Here is a 19,579-nt window from a genome sequence, read left to right on the forward strand (position 1 = left end):
TGCAAAACAAACTATGAGGCTTGTGTTGTCAGTTAGCATCATACAGTTATGTGTCAGCATTGATCTCCTGAAGTATATTCACGCTTAATCATACAGTAAAAATCCCCAAATACTATGTTCCTGCCCATGATATTTTAAATAAGGTACCCATCTCTGGGCTAGCCTACCTTGCTAGAAAATTCTTTTTCTTAATGATTCAATATTTGAGGCTGGGTGTGGGGGGTGGGCAAAATGGGTGGAGGTGATCAAAACCTGTACCTCTCTTTTTAATTCTCAATCCCCAAACATCAACTTACAAGGAGTAATTTATTTATTTTGTGGATGTCCTTATTAAGCACCAACTATAAGTCACTCTGAAGAGTGCTTTCTATGTGAACTAGGGGTGGGATGGGTAGGAAAGATAAAACCCTAGATAAGAACTATGTGAGTGAAATCTAAATTATAATAGCACAAATGGATTTTAATTCTGGCCCCAGTGAGGTCACCTTTTGTGTCTCGGTATTTTTCTGTTTTTATCTTCCCTCATTAAGTCACTGGTCAGGGAGCAAGCGACTCTCTTTAGCTTCAAGTTAGCCCACTGAATATTGTGCTTACCAGAGGTTATAAAAAGAATTGTGACTGCTGATTCTCATTAAGTTAAGCAATGAGCAACGATAACAGCAGGCAAGTTTCACAATCAGTTCAACTAAGAATCTGAAGCAATAGTAAAAAGCAGCATCTATTTTTGGTAGATTCTGATTAAATCAAATATTTGAGGCAGACATTAGACAAGGCAATCAAATTCTGCTGCCATTTCAGAGAAGGTTGCTTAGGGGGAAGGGATTCCATATTCTTTCCTATAAATTCATTTCACCCTCTTGCCTTCACCTCCACAGCATATCCCCAATCCATCTCTCTCACACCTTCTCCTCCAGTACCATTGGAGTCCAAGCCACCACCTGCTTTGCTTGTACCAAAACACTGGCCTCCAACTCCTCTCTGCTTCTACTCTAGCCTCCCTACAATCCATTCTCTACAGTAAATTGATGTGAAATTGTGAAATGTCAACCCAAGAATGCCACATCCCTTAATTAAGTCTCCCAAAGGCACTGTAATACCTGGCTCTGTCTACAAGTCCGAGACCACATCTCCTACTATGGTTTTGTCATGCTTCAGCCACTTTGAAACCAACAACACTGCTTATATTATTCTAACGTGTGTCATGTCAGAAGCCCTGAATCTTTTTTGGACTTTCTTTTTTTTCAAGCCTGCCATAAAGGACTCTGCTTGTAACAGAACAAAACAAAACAAATTCATTTATACTTGCTGTGTTACACCACCAACACAAGGAGTTCAGAGGCCCGAAATTTCACCACTGACCATCAACCTATTACTTTTGAGTCAGTCAGTCTACCTAGGCTTTCTGCAGAAATAGGTTTTTGTTTTTTAGGGGAAAGAGGATTGTTTTTACTTCTTTATTTAAATACATTAGATAATAAACAGTCTCCTAAAAGTCAAATTTTGGACAGTTGTCATGGAGAAAAATTTAAATGTTGGATTATAGAAAATCATGCATATATATAATTATCAGCTTACGTGATATAATGATTAACTCTAACAACATTTGCATTGTAACTTACAACTCCCAAATTTCAAAGGACATGCATGACCATCCATTGGGAAATCCACCAGTCTCATGGGACACTCCGCACTTATGGTGAGTCTATGATGGGAAAAGACAATCAGAATCAACTTTGTCTCTAAAAATAAATTTATAGATCCCTAAAAATGAAGGAAGGAGAGGAGGAAAAAAGGCAGGCAGGCAGGCAGGCAAGCAGGAAGGGAGAGAGGGAGGGAGAAAAAAGATAAAAAGGGAGGAAGGAAAAAAATGACTACCTCATCGTGTATAAAATAGTGCCATTTCTCATAATTCTAAAAAGTTTATTTGGGGCTGTCATATTATGTGAGACAGATTTCTTTCCATTCCTGAAGAAAGTATCAGGGGTCCATACTTTTGTTACCATCATGTTGTTCAATCTCAGAATTTCAATGGGGCCATCATATTTTAGTCTTTTGTCAATCCATGTCTGTCTGAAGAACACATCCATTGTGTATTCCTAGGAAAATTAGTTCATGACATATTCAAATCACAGATGATTACACATAAGTGTGCAAGATATGAATTAAATTCTAGCCTCTTTCCTACTCATAAAAAAGACTACCCAAATAAAAGCTAAATTAATAGGAGCAGAAATTTCCTTAAATCAGTGGAACCAAAAGATTCTCAGCAATTAAAGCATGTTATATCCATCTTGATACCTTAATCTTCTACATTTATTAGATAAATTACCATACATATTAATCATTCAAAAGTAATGGCTATAATTTAATAAGGGTTGTGTAGGGATGGGGAATGAGCCACCATGGAACACTAAATGCAATCAGGGCCACAATACCAAGTTTTACAACAAAACAAATTACAATCTCTAATTTTCTCCTCTTCAATAATTTTCTAAGGAAAAAAACACTGCATACAAGGTTGTGACACGGAGACCAGTAAGAGGGAAGTTCTTTTCTTTGTTGAGAATGACTCCAAGCCCAAAAAACTCCAATGTTAGAGCTAAAATGCAAACTCAGTATCTTATTTTTATATATAAATATCATATATCATATAAATATCATATAAATTACATAAAATACATATTAACTGCCCTCTTTTTTGTTTGTTTTCTTCAAATCTCAAAATGTACATTAAATTTTCCAACTACCTACCATTTCAACATCAGAAACAGGTCCAAAGCTCGTGACATATATGTCAGTTTTTACTTCTGTAACAGGACCTAATGGGTATGAAGTAAATAAGTGTGAAAAAATAATTACTAATTTTACAGGAAAGGTGGCTTTAGATAATCAGAGTTAATACAAATATATCTCATATTTTTACAAGCATCTTAGTTTTCAGTGAGATAATGCATCTTTACAAAAAAATGTAGCCAAAACCAGAAAGCGGTGTTTACTTACAGGTAAACAAAATAAAACAAAAGAACACCCAATTACTCACCAGGAACTTGCTTCTTCAAAAATACATCACCCCCAGGCACTGTTAAGACAGGCCGTGCAGAGACCAAAAGCTTTAGCCTTTGTGATTTTTTTATAGTCCATCATCTGATTGACCTTTTAGTAAAGAAGTGAGCTTTTAAAAAGAGGGAACTTAGCCCCAAGGTAAGGAGGAAAAAATAATAATGACTGCAAGAAATGCATTTTTTTGGAGAGTTGAGAGTAGTGGTAAATAACATAGACACAAAAATGATGCATGTCACCTTTAACAATAGGCAGACCATCACTGGTGATTGGGATCAAAGACAACTTCTCCCATAAATCAGACTTTTTCATGCTCTGCCACTTAAAGGCTGTGTGATCTTGGGCAAGTTACTTAACCCCTCAATAGCAGCAACCGTGCATATAAAGCAAGATTGTTGGTAAGGGTCAAATGACACTGCTCATTTGAGACTCTGAACACAGAGTCTTTCATGGAAGTAGTTATTAAGTAGTAGTTTGTTTGTTTCCAATAACGGCCACACTGAGATTCTTTCCGAGGCCTAAATAAGACTGGTGCAGGAATATATGAGTGTGTTTGGCATCTTGACAATGGGCCGACACAGGCTGTAGACAAAGGAAAATTGCCACAATCTGGATTTAGCATGATGCTTAAATTAGGAATTCTGGACTTCAAATTTGGCTCTAATACTTTTTAATTGTTTGATTTTGGCCAAGGCATGTATCCTCAGAGGTAAAGGTTTTAATAACTGAAATAATACGTGTAAATCGCTTGTCCCAGTCTCTAGAACATAATGTGCTCAATAATTATACTAGTTATTACAATATATAATATAGCTTTTTATGACTAATAAAGAAAAAATTGTTGCCCTCTTGAAGATCATTTCCTTAAATGACGGTTTATAATACTGTATGACCAGAGGCTAGATACTCCATGTTGAAAAAAATAACATCTGCTATCAAGATGGACTATTCTCTTGGATACTGGTTGGGCAAATGGATTTATGCCAAAAAAGACAAAGAGAAGTTGGTATAGCTTAATGCCCTAGGTCTAAAGTTACCCACATAAAAATGAATCAGAATATTTCTTTCTCTTTAGAATGAAGACTGAACCATAGAAAGGAAAATAGCTTGAAGGAGAAGGAGACAATTTTTTCCTAAGTAAGTATCCTAAGAAAAATATAACCTTTGGAAGTATAGTCAGAGAAAAAGCATAGATCAGGCTGATCTGTCATGAGTTTTCATTTTTAAAAAATAACACCTTTGGAAAACAGAGAAAGTATGAGAAGTTCATTGAATTTTTACTTGAATGAGCAATTTGAAACAACAAAAATGTAGTAGTAATAACTCATTGAAGCCAAACTGTTCCAGGAAGAGATAGGTAATCCAGGAAGCAGGTACCATGTGTTGAACCTTAGAAGATGGAGATTTCACTCAAAGTGGTTCAAGGGTGGGAGTAATCACTCTGCTAGTTTCTTAAGGACAATTGCTAAAGTGTTAAAAGCACTATTTCACACTGCAAGTCGGGACAAAAAGAGATAAGTTACTTAGAACAATTAAAGTTGAATATGTCCAAACAACTGGACCGTTTGACAAGATTCTTGAAAAATCAAGTTACTTTGAAGATCAATTTAGGGCAGTGGTTCTCAAAGTTTTACTGGATCAGAATCCCCTGGAAGCCATGTGGAAGCACAGGCTGCTGACCCCACCTCAGACTTGCTGATCAAGGGTCTAAGATAGGGCCAGACTATTTGCAAATGGAACAAGTTCCTAGGTGGTGATGTTCATTTTACTCTATTTTACAGGCAGTGTGCATCTGTTTTTTTAGAATTCACCAAACTGGGTCCTGGAAAATGTGAATACCATAGGTGTTCTATGGGAGGGGGAAATATAGGAGAGGGAAGAATTAAGCCAATGATATTTTTCCTTATAAATCTATTTCAAGTTGTGTGGGTTTATGCTAATTCTTCTTGTAGTATAATGATTCTATGATATTAATGGATATTTTCAAATATTACATAATATGCCACATTTTCAACGATTCTTGAAAAGTTTTTGCATTTAGAATTTCAACCTTGGTATTTGTGACATTTTTCAGTATTTACTTTTTCTGACCTTCAAAATCTTTGAGATTGAGTGAGATCCTAAAAACATATGATTAGTAAAGAGATTTCATTCAGACGCAGCTCATTCAATAAACATTTATGGAGGAGCATTTGCTGTGTGCAGGTTTCCATGTTAGGCCCTGATGCTAAAGTGGTAAATGAGACTCATGAGTTCCCTGCCTCGTGGAGTGAACATGTTATTGGAGGAGTCAGAGTATAATAAAGACATAAATTAGATGGAAGAATGCTGTCATTCGAAAGAGGAACAAAAGAGGCTGGCAACTGTGTGAGAGACTGGGAGGGCTGCTCTTGATTTTTTAGCCACTCTTCCAAGCAGTGAATTTTAGACTGAGACCTAGGATGAGCATAAACCATTGAAAGAGCTGAAATGATTGCATTCCAGGCACAGAGAACTTTAGGGGGAAAGTTCAGAGGCAGAAAATACCTTAGTGTGTCTAGGGACTAGGAAAAGGCCAGTGGAGCTGGAGCAAAGCAAGTAGAGAAGAAAAAAGAAATAAAAGCCACAGAGAACAAAAACCAGGGTGAGTGGACAGAGACCTACCCCTGAGCCCATATTATGAAAGTGGCATCTTTTAAGCAGCATATTTATAATACATGTTCTAGTGGCAGTTCTTGAAACTATATGGGGAAAAAAACAACAACAAACTTGTAGAAACTGCAGTGGGTGATGGGAGGCACATAAAGAGGTTGTTAAGGGCCCAATTATGGTCCTCTCATTTTTATATTGAAATCCTAACCCCCAATACCTCAGAATGTGACCATATTTGGAGTTAGGGTCTTTAAAGAGGGAACTAAAGTAAAACGAGGTCACTAGGGTGGGCCCTAATCTAATGTGACTTGTGTCCTTGTAAGAAGAGGAGATTAGAACACAGGAAGGCACAGAAGAAAGACCATGTGAGAACACAGAGGGAAGATGGCCATCTATAAGCAAAAGGCAGAGGACCCGAAAGAAACCAGCCCTGCTGACACCTTGATCTTGGACATCTAGCCTCCACAACTGTGAAAAAATAAACTTGCTATGTTTAAGCTGCCTAGTTTGTGGCCCTTTGTTACGGCAGCCTGCGCAAAGGAATACAGAGGCTCTTCATTTTCCCCATGTTTTTCTCCTCAGGTTTTCTCCCTCTCCTATGGAGCACAGCTCCGCCTCTGCATACGGGTTGTGAGAAGCAGCTTGATTTGTATCCCTTAATCATCAAGGATTTGAGGTAGGGAAATTATATGATCTGAACTGTATTTTTTACAAAGTCACTCTGGCAGTTGCATAGACAGCAAATTTTAGGGAGGCAAGAGTAGGAGAAAGGCTCTTATAAAAGGCTGTCCTACTAGCCCAGTTGAGAAATGATGGTGGCCTGGACTAGGGATGTAGCAGAGGGGATGGACAGTGGACAGACCCAGGGGCATGTTATTGTGGAACTGCTCACAGTGAATGGGTTTTCTCCAGAGAGCAAGAAACAGAGACATCATAATTCTATTAGTTGAAGACCTACTATGTATCAGACAAGATACTAGGCTCTTTCCATGTGCTATTTCATTTAATCCTCTGGTGATATTATCATAAGAGTTTTATGGATACAGAAACTCAGCTAACAGAGATTAAATATTCTATGCCTGACTCAGAATTATAACCCCCCTTGTATTGATCTCCAAAGCATGTTCTAGCTTTACTACACTAATTATATCATTAAATAATAAATCAGTAATTAATTATGTGTATGATTTTATATCTAGTATATAACATGCTATGTTTCCTGTTTTGTTTATGAGTGGTTTCTGAACTGTGTTCCTGCAGCTCTTTCTATGCCTTTGCTCTTATTATCGCAGCCTGTTTCAGTCTCTCTTTCTCCCATTAACAGCAAAGGCAAATCTTAATCCTCTCTGAAGTTCCCAGTTGTCACAGTTCTTTGCATATACTAGGTGGTAAATAACTATGTGTTTGACTCTGTTCCGAATATCATCCCAGTAGCAATGTAAAAACCTCCCCAAAGGAGAAAATTTCTGAGGTTCCTTTGTTACGTCAATTAAGCTAAAAACATTTCCCAATAAAAGCAGAAATTGTGTCTTATTTATATTTTTATCTGCTCCCAGAACTAATCTCAAGCCTTAAATATAATAGGTTTCCAATAAATCAGTTCTCAATGAATAATGGTCACTATGCAATTAAGAATAATTCTTAGACATGCTTCCTCTAACACTACTGTTTAGGATGTTCAAATCAACCTTTCTAAGAGCATAATTACATAGAAACCAGATAATTTTAAGCTTGGGAGGACTTTTCATAATTTTATATGCATTTGTATAACATCAAAGATAAGTTTTATTTTAAAAATTCTACTTCTTTGGTAACAGAGAAATGTTTTTTAATCCCAAAATACAGTGGGCAGTTTGTAAGGCAAACAAGTGACCTTGAACAGCCTTTGAAAGAGCCAAAACTACCAAGATCAAATTCAGGGAAATACTCTCATCTTATTAATGAATCTAACTTGCTTGGAAAGTAGGAAGGCAGTTAACAATGTTATCAGATAATTTTCCACTGTTAACTACTTTAGCTATATAGGCCTGGTCAAGGGATATCTCTATTTAATTTCTTTTCCCATTATAATGTCCAATTTGCTGTCACACCAGGAGAAAGACCTAAGCTTTTGGGCTGCTGTTGAAACTAGTCAATTTTTGTTCTTCACACTGCCTCCCCAGGTGGGTGCTTGAGGAGACATTTCTGGTTTTTCAGCTGCCTAAATCCCTGCATCAAGCTTTCTCTTACTAAACACTATTGATGACTCTCCAAAAAAACAAGAAACTTAAGTATTTAAGAAGTACTGTAACAACAAGAAATCTTGAGTGAAATAGTTTTTTAAAATCTTTAATTTTGTTTGTTTAGAAAATATGGAAATACTAGCCTTCCTGAATATTAAAAAACAACAACAGATATCCATTGATATCACAGAGAAAGCAGAAAACTATAGAGTTTTACTTAGATGACACTAAATATTCGTGTTTCCTATACCCTGTGATTTTTCTAATAGTCCAGGCCACCTTTTTAAATAAAGAAATTAAATAAAAATGAAAAACATTCTTAAAAAACAGTAAAATATGGACAAAAGTGAAATGCAATTCACAGAAGGAAAATTCTTGTAGGCAAAAAGGATTTGAAAAGCTGTTCAACCACATTAGAAATCAGAAAAATTGAAATTGTTTCAAAATAAAGTACTATTTCAAGGATTCTATGAAGATTTTTACATATAGAAAGAGAGAGAAGGAGAGAGAGAGAGAGATGAAGCATTTGTAGATCCTGAATCTCATATTCACTGGAAATGGGAGTTTGGATTTATAAAACTATCACAGAAAACAGTTTGGCATTATCTCATCAAGTTGAACTCCCACTTACACTAAGATCCAGAAAAATCCATTCCTGGATATATATGCAAAAAGCCCCCCAAAAAACTCTTGTACATTTAGAGCAGGAAATTTGGGCCAGAACATTCACAGCAATACAGTCTTGGAAACAAGCAAGATGCCTACTGCCAACAGAGCAGATGAGTAAACCGGTTCCTATGCAAAGGGAATATCGCACAGCAGTCAAAGTGAATGATCTACGGCAACATGCAACAAGAATGCATCTTAGCAATACACAGTTAAGTGAAAAAGCAGCAAAGGATTAAATATCATGTTCAAAACAATTACATTTTTAAAATTTGAATGTATTTATTAAAAACTAAATTTGAGCTAAAACAGTATTCAAAGAGAAGCCATGAATAAATTTTAAAAGGACTCAGGATGGTGGTTACTTTGGGTGGGGAAGACAGGGTGAGGGAAACCACATGCCAGAATAAAAGCTGGTTCCCAGGCTGTGCTGTTTGATGATTTAACTGGAATGTTTACTATACAACGGTAAATGAAGGACTAGAGGGATGGGTAAATAACAAGAAGGTTATGTGCCAATAATGAGAATGTGTCATGAACCAATGATTATTAATCAAAATTCAATTCTGTGCACGAAAGTCTTTTTAAAATAAATATATTAAAAATGCCTAGAGAATGATAAATGCAAAATGATGTATTTTCTTTTCATCTAAAAGGAAACTAACAACCCAGTGAAGTGTTATCTAAACATCCACCAAGTTACTAAGAGCCTATATCTAGGTTTTATAGTGCCCATTTCAGAAACCACCAAAAGCAGTTTGCATATCCTTTCCCTAAAGAAAATGCAAATATATAACAGCACCAGTATATCTTTTTTGTTAAACTGGGAGCATAAGAAAGTAAACTGTGTTCTGGGTTCTGTAGTCTCTTGCCTTCTCAAGGGCATCATTCTTTCAGTTATCCCTTCCCTCCAATCTAATAGTAAGTGATCCCTTAACAGATTATTCCAGTAGTACACCAACATAATACAATATTTCTAATCTTAATAAAAAGGCAACCTTCTGCTTTCTCTCTGCTTTTACTTGTAAACTTCTGGGGAGAAAAAAAGCCCAAAATCAAAAAACTATACCCATTGCCTCCAATCTTTCCCTTCTTATTCACTCCATCATCACTGTAATCTGGTTTTCATGCTCAGGATCCACTAAAATTCTTTTTGTCAATATCATTAGTGCTCCCCCATTGATAGTATTGTTCCCACAAACTTTAAAAAATAATCTTATTTTTCCCATTTTTACAAAAATCCTTCTGATTCTACCTCTCCTTCCTTTTACCACCCAATTTTTCTGCTCCCCTCTCTAAATGCCCAAAAAACTCCCATTCTCTCTTGAACCCACTCAGAATTTCATACCTATCACACCACCAAAGCTGCGCTTGTCCAAATCATTACAGTTACAAATATTGCTAAATCTAGTGGTCAGTTCTATGTTCTTATCTATCTTAATCTGTCAAGAGCACTAGATGTGATTGATCAATTCTGCCTCCTCTTTGGGGGGGGGGGGGAAAGTTTAATTTAACATCCAGTATACACTCTCTTTGCAAGGTTTTCCTCCTACTTCAAAAACCACTCCTTCTTAATGTCCCTGGGGCAGAGATTCCTCCTCCTCTTTTCCCATCTCTTAACATTGAAGATTTCAGACCTCAAATTGTGTACCTCCTTTCTATCATCCTTAATTCCTTGATAATCGCTTTTAGTTTTATGGCTTTAAATTCCATATATATTGCCATACCCAATATATATTCCATATATATTGTCATCCCTGCATTCCTGGCTCATCTCCACTTAATTTCTAATAAGGATCTCAAACTTAACATATCCACATGCCAATTATTCATCCACACCCTTAGTCTACTTCTGCCAGTTTGGGCAACTCCATTTTTCTAGGTGTTCAGGTCAAAAACTTGGGAGTCAGCCTTGATATCTCCCTTTTTCTCACATCCCACATTCTAGTTGACATCAGTAGACTAGGACTTTGAAATATAACCAGAAGCCAACCATTTCTTATAACCTTACAAACTTCTCTGCCACCAACTTGGTCAAAATGTCCACCATCTCTTGCCTAGTTTATTGTGAAAACCTCTCTACATTTGCCCTTGACCTTGACTGCCTGTTCTCAATACAATCAAGGAGAGCCTTTGAAAATTAGCCTTGGGTCCCTGGCTGGGTAGCTCATTCCAGTAGAGCATCATCACGATATGCCAAGGTTTCAGGTTCAGTCCCCAGTTAGGGCACATAGAAGAATCAACCGATGAATGCATAAATGAGTGGAACACGACACTGATGTCTCTCTCTTTCTCTCTCTCTCTCTCTCTCTCTTTCTCTCTTCCCTCCCCTCCCTCTCTCCCTCCAATAAATTAAAATAAAATAAAATAATAAAATAAAATAAGATAAAATAAAATAAATAAAATAAAATAGGCCTTGGGTCTTTCCCCTGCTGAAATCCCTCCCATCACTAACAACACTCAGAGTCAAAGCAATGTTCTTACCAGCCTGCAAAGCTTTACACACCACCATCCTTATAACACACTGACCCCTTCTCACTCCTGAGCCCTGTAAAATTTCATTGCAGCGACAGTGACTTTCACACTTACGGTGTTTTCACCTAGAGTTTCTTCTAACCAAAAAACTCCACCCAAATGTGGCTTTATGCCCTTACCTACTTAGTATTACTATTCAAATATCACTTTCTCATTTAAGTATTCACTAACTACCCTAGTTAAAAGTGCAGCCTCCTCCCCTGCTTTATATTACTCTATGGCAGTTGTCAACCTGACATATTCTATATTTCTGTTGCTTAGTTTCTAGAATGAAAGCGCATGAGGGCAGGAAATTGTATCTCCTTTGCTCACTAATGTATTCCCAGTGCCATCCTAGAACAGTGCCTGGCATATATCATAAGATTGATGAATATTTGTTGAAAGTTAATGAAATGAAATATCTCCATGTAGGCAGGCCTAAGCTTACTAATATCTTATAGAAATTTGAGACGTATATCATCCCTCCTTCTTAATACATTCCATTCCCTTGAATTCTATAACTTCATACTCTCCCAGTGCCTGTATCACCTTCTACTCTTTTTAAATCTCCTTTGATAATTCTACATACATTTTCTACCTCTCCTCAACTGCTAATGTTCCTTAAGTCTTGGTCCTGGACTCTTTTCTCTGCTGTTTTCTGTCTTCTCATCTAGATATCTATTCTCAAAGCATTATACTCTGATGACTCTCTTGTATATCTCCAGATGAAACTCTCCTCTGACACCCAGACCAGTACAACCACGAGGATGTTACACATGTATCCTAAACTTAACATTTACGAATACGAACTCTTGATTTTACCCCCACCCTTACTGTTCCTCCTCCAGTCCTTCCAGTTTAAGTAACACCATTCTCTGCCCAGTTTCTCAAAATAAAAGTCCAGGAGTTATTTTTGATTTCTCTCTTTCCCTTACCACCCATATGCAAGCCATGAGAATTCTTTGTTGAATTATACCTCCAAAATATATCTCACTTTTATCCACTTATACTCATCTTTACTACACCTACCACCTTATTCCAAGCCAACATTAATTTAGTGGAAAGAACCAAAAAGGAGCTTCATCTGTCTCCTTGCTTCCAATATCGCCCCACCTCTTTATCTAAGCCTTTCTTTAATTTAAGCCAGAGGAGTCACATTACAGTCTAAGTCAGACGATGCTATTCCCTCCACCTAAAAAACTCCAGTGCCTTCCAAGTTCACTAAACAAATGATCTAAGCTCCTTTACAGATCCTCAAAGGTCTCGCCTGATATGGCCTTCGCTTACCATCCTAAGCCAGTCCTGCGAGATTCCCTCTTGCTTTCTGGCTAAGGCACATTGAACTCCTTCACTATCTACATCACATGAATCTATTAGCTGCCTTAGGATCTGTGCACTTGCCTTTTTCTGTTGTTGTTCTGCATGACAACTTTTGCTTACCCTTTCCATGCCTGGCAACTTCAGGTCTCAGCTTAAAAGACTTCCTTCACCACCACATGGAAATAGACCCCACACTCTATTTACTCTTTGTTCTTAGCATGCTACTGAATTGTTCCAGAGCATTATCTTTATTTTGTTTTGTGTATCTTTGTTACTCTTATCCCTCTACACTGCTTAGCTGTTAACATTGCCGACACATAGTAGTTTCTAAATATCTACTGGTTCGTTAATGAATGAATGAATCAATGAATGAATGAAATGACAAATCAGAAGAGAATGAAGCTGGATATGATGAGTTCTTTTCATCTATATAGTTTTTAATATATTCTCTGTTGACATTCAATTAATAAAGCTGATTAATTAAATGCCAACAGAGAATATATTCAATTTTTAGGTTGGGATATAGATTATTTGAAAACATTGTAAGGCTATTTTCATTTGTGTGGAAAAGTTATTCCAAATTTACCCAAGTGTACACACTTCTCCATGTTGACTTTTCCATTTTAAAATGTTATTAAAGCTTTAAAATAAAAGTTCTCGTTTCACTCCTTTGGGGGGAATGTAGTTTTGCTTATTTTAATGACCTACTTACTTAGTAACAAGAAGAAATGTTAATGAAAATTTGACTCTTGGTAAACAGAAGGATGTAAGAAAGCCTTAGAAGTGGATGTAGCAATTCAGCAGCAGCCTGGCTAACATTTTAAAGACTGAGGTGTGGGTTGTGGTCTTGTCAACTACTAGTTCAAGTTTTCTTGGACAATTCATTGAAATTCTTCTCTGCCTCCTTCCTAACAGAAATGATGCCTGTCCTGCTTATTTCTTTGTGTTGTTGTAATAAATCTCATTAGATATTGTATGTGAAAATGTTTCCAAAACTGTAGAGGACTCCACGAATGTGATATCCTACTATGTTAGGGAGCAACCTTGCAAAATTGACCCTAATGCTCCACTTCTATCTCTAAGAGGTTGAGAAAGATGATCTAAGGCAATCATCTGTCTTTGAAGCATTTATTATTCCAAGTCATGTGCGTCAAAAGACTGAGATGAACAAAGGGTTGTGTAACCCTTTAGTAAGTGGAAAATGGGTAAGGGATGGCTCCCTCAACTGTCTCCTGATGGTCAGTACCCTAGCTATGTATCTTTCAGGAGATGTATAGCAGTGTTGAAAGTGGCTAAGAGCACAGGGGGCTGCTTTTCTAGCTCCTTTGTGGAAGGGTTTGCTTGTGTGCCACTTCTAAGCAGGGAGAAGCTACTTCAGGATGCTAGCGGGCTGATCTGTGGGAGGCTGAAAGACCTTCACCCCGCCAGCAGTCCCAACCCAGCTTTTCGCCCCAGGCCTCCTTCCTTCCCTTCTCACCTTTCCCCTTTCGCTTCTCCAATTGGAGAACTTGGAAAACAAGGGAGAGGAGATCCTGGTGGGATGAAAGGAAGAGAACTATTTCAGCTCCTTTTAGTTCCCCCATTGCAAGCTGTGCTGCTGAGTTAAAAATATGTAATTTAGTTTCTAAATCTATTTCAACCCCTGCCTGGCCTACTGAGCAATCACAAACCATCCCATTTCAATTCAGATCTTTGCTTTTAGCTTTACTTTAAATGGAACACAGCTGAGTTGTATAAACAGATATAAAGTAAATGCTCCACAAAGAGCAAAGGTAGGATTAAAGGAACCAGGAAGTAGATCCATATTTATAGAATACTGGCCAAAACCGGAGTTGTTTTCATTTTATTTTTAAAATGCCAAACTTTTCACAAAGTATAAAATGTCAAAAATGGGAACAAACTTGTGGCATCCAAGAGTCTATGCTAAGAATGCATCTTGTTATTACTCTCAGTGAATTATATTTCATTTACAACATCCTGTAAACAGAGTACACATTTTCTGCAGGTGAGAATTACTATTCCTTTGTCACATTTGGAATACTACGCATTTACAGAGAATGACCCACTTCTAAAAAATGAATCACATTTACCACAAATATTTATGAGCAAGGCCAAAAAAATCGTGCTACAGTAAATTTTTACTGATTAATCAACTGTTAACACCTGAAGTAAGGTGAATTCAACCCCTTCCCATAAAGCTATAAAAAGCATCTCCAGGTGGGTAAAGCAGATCACTTGGCAGTGACGAGATGACTAATAATGCTGTTAAGACATTTCAGCAGTACTGCAGCTGACCAAAATCCAATAATGGCTTACAGAGATTGATTTCACTCATTTTACTGTCTGTATAATATTATGGAAGAGGGTAGTTGGTAAAAAGGACCCATGTACAGTGGATCCCTTCTTCCCTTTCAATTATAATTTGTATCAGAACCAACTGGGCAGGTATTATTTTAGCTCTCAACATTTAATAATAAGACCATATAGTTTCAATTATAAATTTCCACTTTAATTTATGTTCAGGTACATCAATTCTTTAATAAATATTGAAACAACATGTGATTTGATACTCCTGTTATTTTTTTTCTTTACTGGAAATTTCAAGTTTAAAACCTTTACGAGCAGATAAATCCACTTTTGTTGCTATAATATAGATTTAAATGGTATCACATCACCTGAAACATTCTCCACAGAATTATTTTTGCTCTGAAGTGATAATTTCCCACATATGAAAGATTGTGCACTGACAAATGATTCACTCTAGTAAGAAAGCCTCCTTTCAGATTTGCATTAAGGGCCATGGCAGTGCTGAGCAGTGTACCCCTGGAGAGGCAATGTGACAAGGACCAGAAACTCTTACCCTTCTCACTCATCTTTATCACTGTCAACACACAAAGACTGAATTAATACCCTCAATGGCTCCCCATGACCTTCTCATAAAATCCAGAAAAGAGTGATTTGGATGAGAAAACCTGGCCTGACTCCAGCCTGTCATTATCAATATGCTGTGTCCCTATATAAATCTCTTTCCCTCTCTAATCCTCAGTGTCTCTGTCAACTGAGAAGAACAAAACTTAGACTCCAAAGAATCATCCAGCTCCACTTTATCCAATTCTAGTTTTTCTCCAACAGATCTTTGTAACCCGGGACCACACTCCTTCTAAATCATGTCTGATTCTGTGCTCTTTCACAGGGATACTTTGCTCCCTTTTACTTTCTCCATTTTCCCACCATCTTATCTCCTACATACCCTCAAATGGAAGCTGAAATTCCTCCGTGCTTCTAATACCCATTATGTGATACTCATCCCATAGTATCTGATATCCTCCCAATCTGCATGGGTTTGTCTTTTAAACATACAACCTGAACTGGGCTCGCACCATACCCATGCCACTTACCGTGAACTTAACTCCCCAAGCCTCAATTTCTTTATCTGTAAAATGGGGACAGTATTAACACTCTCTCAAGGTTGTTGTGAGGGCTGAACAGTAACGCCTGTGAAATGTCTGATATACATGAAAATCTAAATACATACATACCATACATATGAGTTGTCATTATTGTTATTACCACCACTCCTACTAGACTATAAGCTCCCTTAAGACAAAGCCTGTATCTTCAACTCATTTCCTGAGAAGTATAAAGCTTAATGTAATGGAAAAAACAGGCCCTTGTTGGTCAGAAGACCTGGGCCACACTTCCGATGAAGCCACTAGTCTCCTCTGAGCTGATCCTGAGATTTCTGTGAACTTAGTGCCCAGCACAGCGCCTGGGGCGAGATCCCCATGACGCAAGGAAAGGGAATATGAAAAAGAGCAGCAGTACCGTAGGGATGCGCCTCTACGAGGCATTTTATAAATAGTTACTGCAGGAAGAAATACAAGTGAAACATCTCCGACTCCAGAGCCTTAGGAGGGAAGCAGATGCCCCCTCCCCTAATAAATGAAACATGCCTCCCGCCGGAGAAGAGAGAGGGGCCGGGCTCTCCAGCAGCAGGGCCGCTCGGTGCCCCAGATCTGCGTCCCAGGCGCAGCAAGGCCGAGGCTTTGGCTGCGGGACTGACACCCCGCGGGAGGCCAGGGGACCCAGGACCAGCTGTTTCAAATGCAACCTGCTCTGAGCCTAACGGCCAGGTTCAGGGGCCCCCCGTTCTCAGGGCAGGGCAGCTGAGTGTCCCCCCCCCCCCCCGCCTCCCCACGCGCAGTCAGGCACCGGGGTGACTAGTGTGGGGGAGAAGCCCAGCTCCTGAGGGGGCCGGGCGGGAAGCGCGCTGGGGGCGGGCTCCTCTCAAAGGGGGGATCAAAGGGGGGATGCAGAGAAGTTGATTTTTCAGTGTTACACGCGAGTCATACCTAATGGTAGTCCCACAGACAGACAGACAGGCAGACGGAGAGAGGGACAGACAGGACACACTTGAGCGTTTGAAATCGTTCCTACCCCCAAATCCAGGACGCAGCCTGTTGTCGTAACCATCCAGTAAACTGTCCAGGATGCGGGTAAAATTTTCCGGGCATAATTTCTCTTCCTTTGGGTTCTGTCCTGGGGATTCGTTTAAACTGCGAAGGCAAAAAACAAAAACCACCACCGGGGGCGGAGGGGATTATTTTAAGAATCAGGGAACAGGTGGTAACAGGTTTATCTTCCAGGGAAAGAGTCGCTTGCCCCAAGCTAAAGGAGGCAGAGCTGAGGGGCGAGGGAGAGATGGGCCGGGAAGACGCGCCCCCGAACCCCCGAACCCCCGCGTCCGCGCTCTCCTTTGCATCCGGTGGCCCTTCTGCTCTCCGCGTCTACGCAGTCGCGGGAAAGCCGGGCTCTGGCCCCGACTTTAGAGCGGAGGCTGGAGGGTCCGGTTTGCCCGGGGAGCGGCGGCCGGCGGGAGAGGTCCGGGGCTGGCCGCGCCTCCGCCGCCCCCCGGCGCCCCGGCACCCCGAGAACTCACCAAGCCTCCAGGCACAGCACCTGCAGGAGGGCGAAACTGACTCCGAAGGACGTCGCGATCGCGGGTACCTTCCTGGCAGAAACCATCTTCGCAACATGCCATACTTCAAGCCGGACCACGGCTCCAGGCTCCGCAGATGCCCTGAGCGGGGAGCGAGGCGAGGGCAGGGGCTCTCCGCGGCGCGCGCACACTCGGGCTCACACTCGCCCGCGCTCGCAGCCCGGCCGCGGGGGGCGCGTGAGCGCACGCGGGCCGGGGCGGGCGGAACCCGCCTCCCCTCGCCCCCTCCTGCCCTCGCTCGGCTCCCCGGGCGCGCGGGGAGCTCCGTACACCGCTCAGCACCCTTTCGTGCCCGCGCCCTGAAGCTCCCGGCTCGGTAGTGGGGCGCTTTCACCGTGAAGCTGAGCAAGTTCCTCCCCGCCTTTAATCCTGGGGCGCAGGGCCAGGGTCTCCCGCCCCTCCCCGCGGCCGCGGCGCCCCCACCCCAACCGCGTCCCCACCCACCGCCGGGCTCAGCTTCCACGTCTCCCTCCAGGTCCCCCTCTCTGCCGCTGGGATTTGGATCCAACCAGCGAAGCTCCTCCCTCCTAAGGTTGTGCGGGGACCTGTTTGCACCCATTTCCGAGGCTGGAGGCGGAGAAAGGGCAGGGAGACGAACGCTCGCTGCGCGAGAGGGTGGGAGACCGCGGTCGGGAGGAGGCGCCGAGTCTGGACGGAACGCAGCCCGGAGCCGCTCCTTCCAGGTGCTGGGGGCGGCGAAGGAGCTAAGGCTGTCCCTGGGAGAGGGGCTGCCGCGTGCCCAGCGGCCCCCTGAGCTGGTAGGACGCGGACCTGAGCCTCGCCGCGCGGCCGGCGCTTTCCCCCCGCGGCCGCGGCGAAGGTGCCGAGTCCCGGGCACACCCGCCTCCACCTGGCGGCCGCGCCTCCGCCCGCCGCTCCACCCTTCCCGAAGAGGAGGGGGCTGACACAAGTCACCACGTCTGGTCGGAGCAACTCTCTTCGGACACTCAACAGACATTCTTTTTCATAACAAAGCTGGCTGGGTTCCAGAGGTTTACTGCTTTTGGAGGGGGGGGGATGATGGCAGGGGAGAGGGAGAGGAGACATACAGGGAGAAGAGAAAATGTGGGGGGAGAGAGAGGAAAGGAAGTTCAGACTTATAAAGGTGTTAAATTGTACCTCTAACTTTCTCCTTTACAGTTAACATAAGTCTTTGGTTGTTCTGTTGAACAGAATTTGAATTGGGTCCAAGTACACTACCCCTAAACATTAGGTTATGCCAGCCATATGTTATAAATTACCATAAAGATTTATATCTGATTTGGTGGGATGCAAGTAATACAGATCGCCCTGCTCCTAAAGTCTTAGGGTGGACACTTCGGAGTCCACAGTGACTCTGAAATTCCTTGAAAATGCATGCAGAACTTTGCATTCACGTAAGTATGCATATTTCTGTGTGACTGTTCATAACTTTCATCAGATTCTCAAAGGCCCTGGGCAACTATAGGATAGGCTAATGTTTTAATATAAAAGATGACACATATACTAGAACACTCGACCAAACAGGTGAACAAACACTTGTGACTAATGTGTGGTGGGCGATCATCTCCATCTCATTTGATAAACTTTTCTCTTGCCAGTTTCTATAAACTATTACGTTGACCTTGAGTCTCTTCTGAGGGTATTTGCTATCAATTTATCAAATGACCAAATAGCTTGGTACACAAAAAATTTTGTGTGGTAATAAAATGAATAATTTGAAAGAGTTTAACCTATTCTTACTTTCTTTCCCTTAATTATTTCTTGTAAATATTGAACCAATTTTAACCATTTGAAAAGCGTAGTGATGTGAATTTCTGCTTCAAAGTCTGGATATACACCAGTTGAAACATTTTGATTTCAAGACTATAAGAGCTACCAATTACTTTTATGTTAATGCATTTCTTTGTCCCGTGTATTTAAGATAAGTGAGAAGAATCAATTTGATCCTCTCTAGTCATGCCTCTCCTTGTTGGTATTAATTAAAAACACCTTTCTGACCAGTCACTCGTATACACGTGTTTCTGTGTCCGAATGTCGCTGACCAGTCACAAGTTAACTTGTGTCTGCACTTACATTAATTTAAGTAATTTTAAACCCTTGCTGACCAAAGTAGCAGGCTGCAGGGGCGGGTTCTGGCTCAAAATAGCTGGTCAGCAAGGTGCTTAAACAATGTTTCTACTGAAAT

The 19,579-nt window shown here is 40.5% G+C and overlaps 1 protein-coding gene across 1 annotated transcript in view; it reads right to left on the reverse strand.

Annotated features, from left to right (window-relative positions):
• The window catches only part of GABRA4 (gamma-aminobutyric acid type A receptor subunit alpha4), a 58,780-nt gene extending 41,142 nt beyond the window's left edge, over window positions 1-17,638 (reverse strand). Inside the window, exons 1-5 of the mRNA XM_081159061.1 lie at window positions 17,353-17,638; window positions 16,851-16,969; window positions 2,752-2,819; window positions 1,876-2,096; window positions 1,620-1,702 (exon numbers count right to left, since the gene is read on the reverse strand). Of these exons, the coding sequence (XP_081015187.1) occupies window positions 1,620-1,702; window positions 1,876-2,096; window positions 2,752-2,819; window positions 16,851-16,969; window positions 17,353-17,438 (577 nt within the window). The 5' untranslated portion in view covers window positions 17,439-17,638. The remainder of the gene's footprint in view (window positions 1-1,619; window positions 1,703-1,875; window positions 2,097-2,751; window positions 2,820-16,850; window positions 16,970-17,352) is intronic.
• Window positions 17,639-19,579: the final 1,941 nt, after the last annotated feature.

The sequence above is a fragment of the Miniopterus schreibersii genome (assembly GCF_964146895.1).
Source record: "Miniopterus schreibersii genome assembly, chromosome: 1".
NCBI classification, from domain to species: Eukaryota; Metazoa; Chordata; class Mammalia; order Chiroptera; family Miniopteridae; genus Miniopterus; species Miniopterus schreibersii.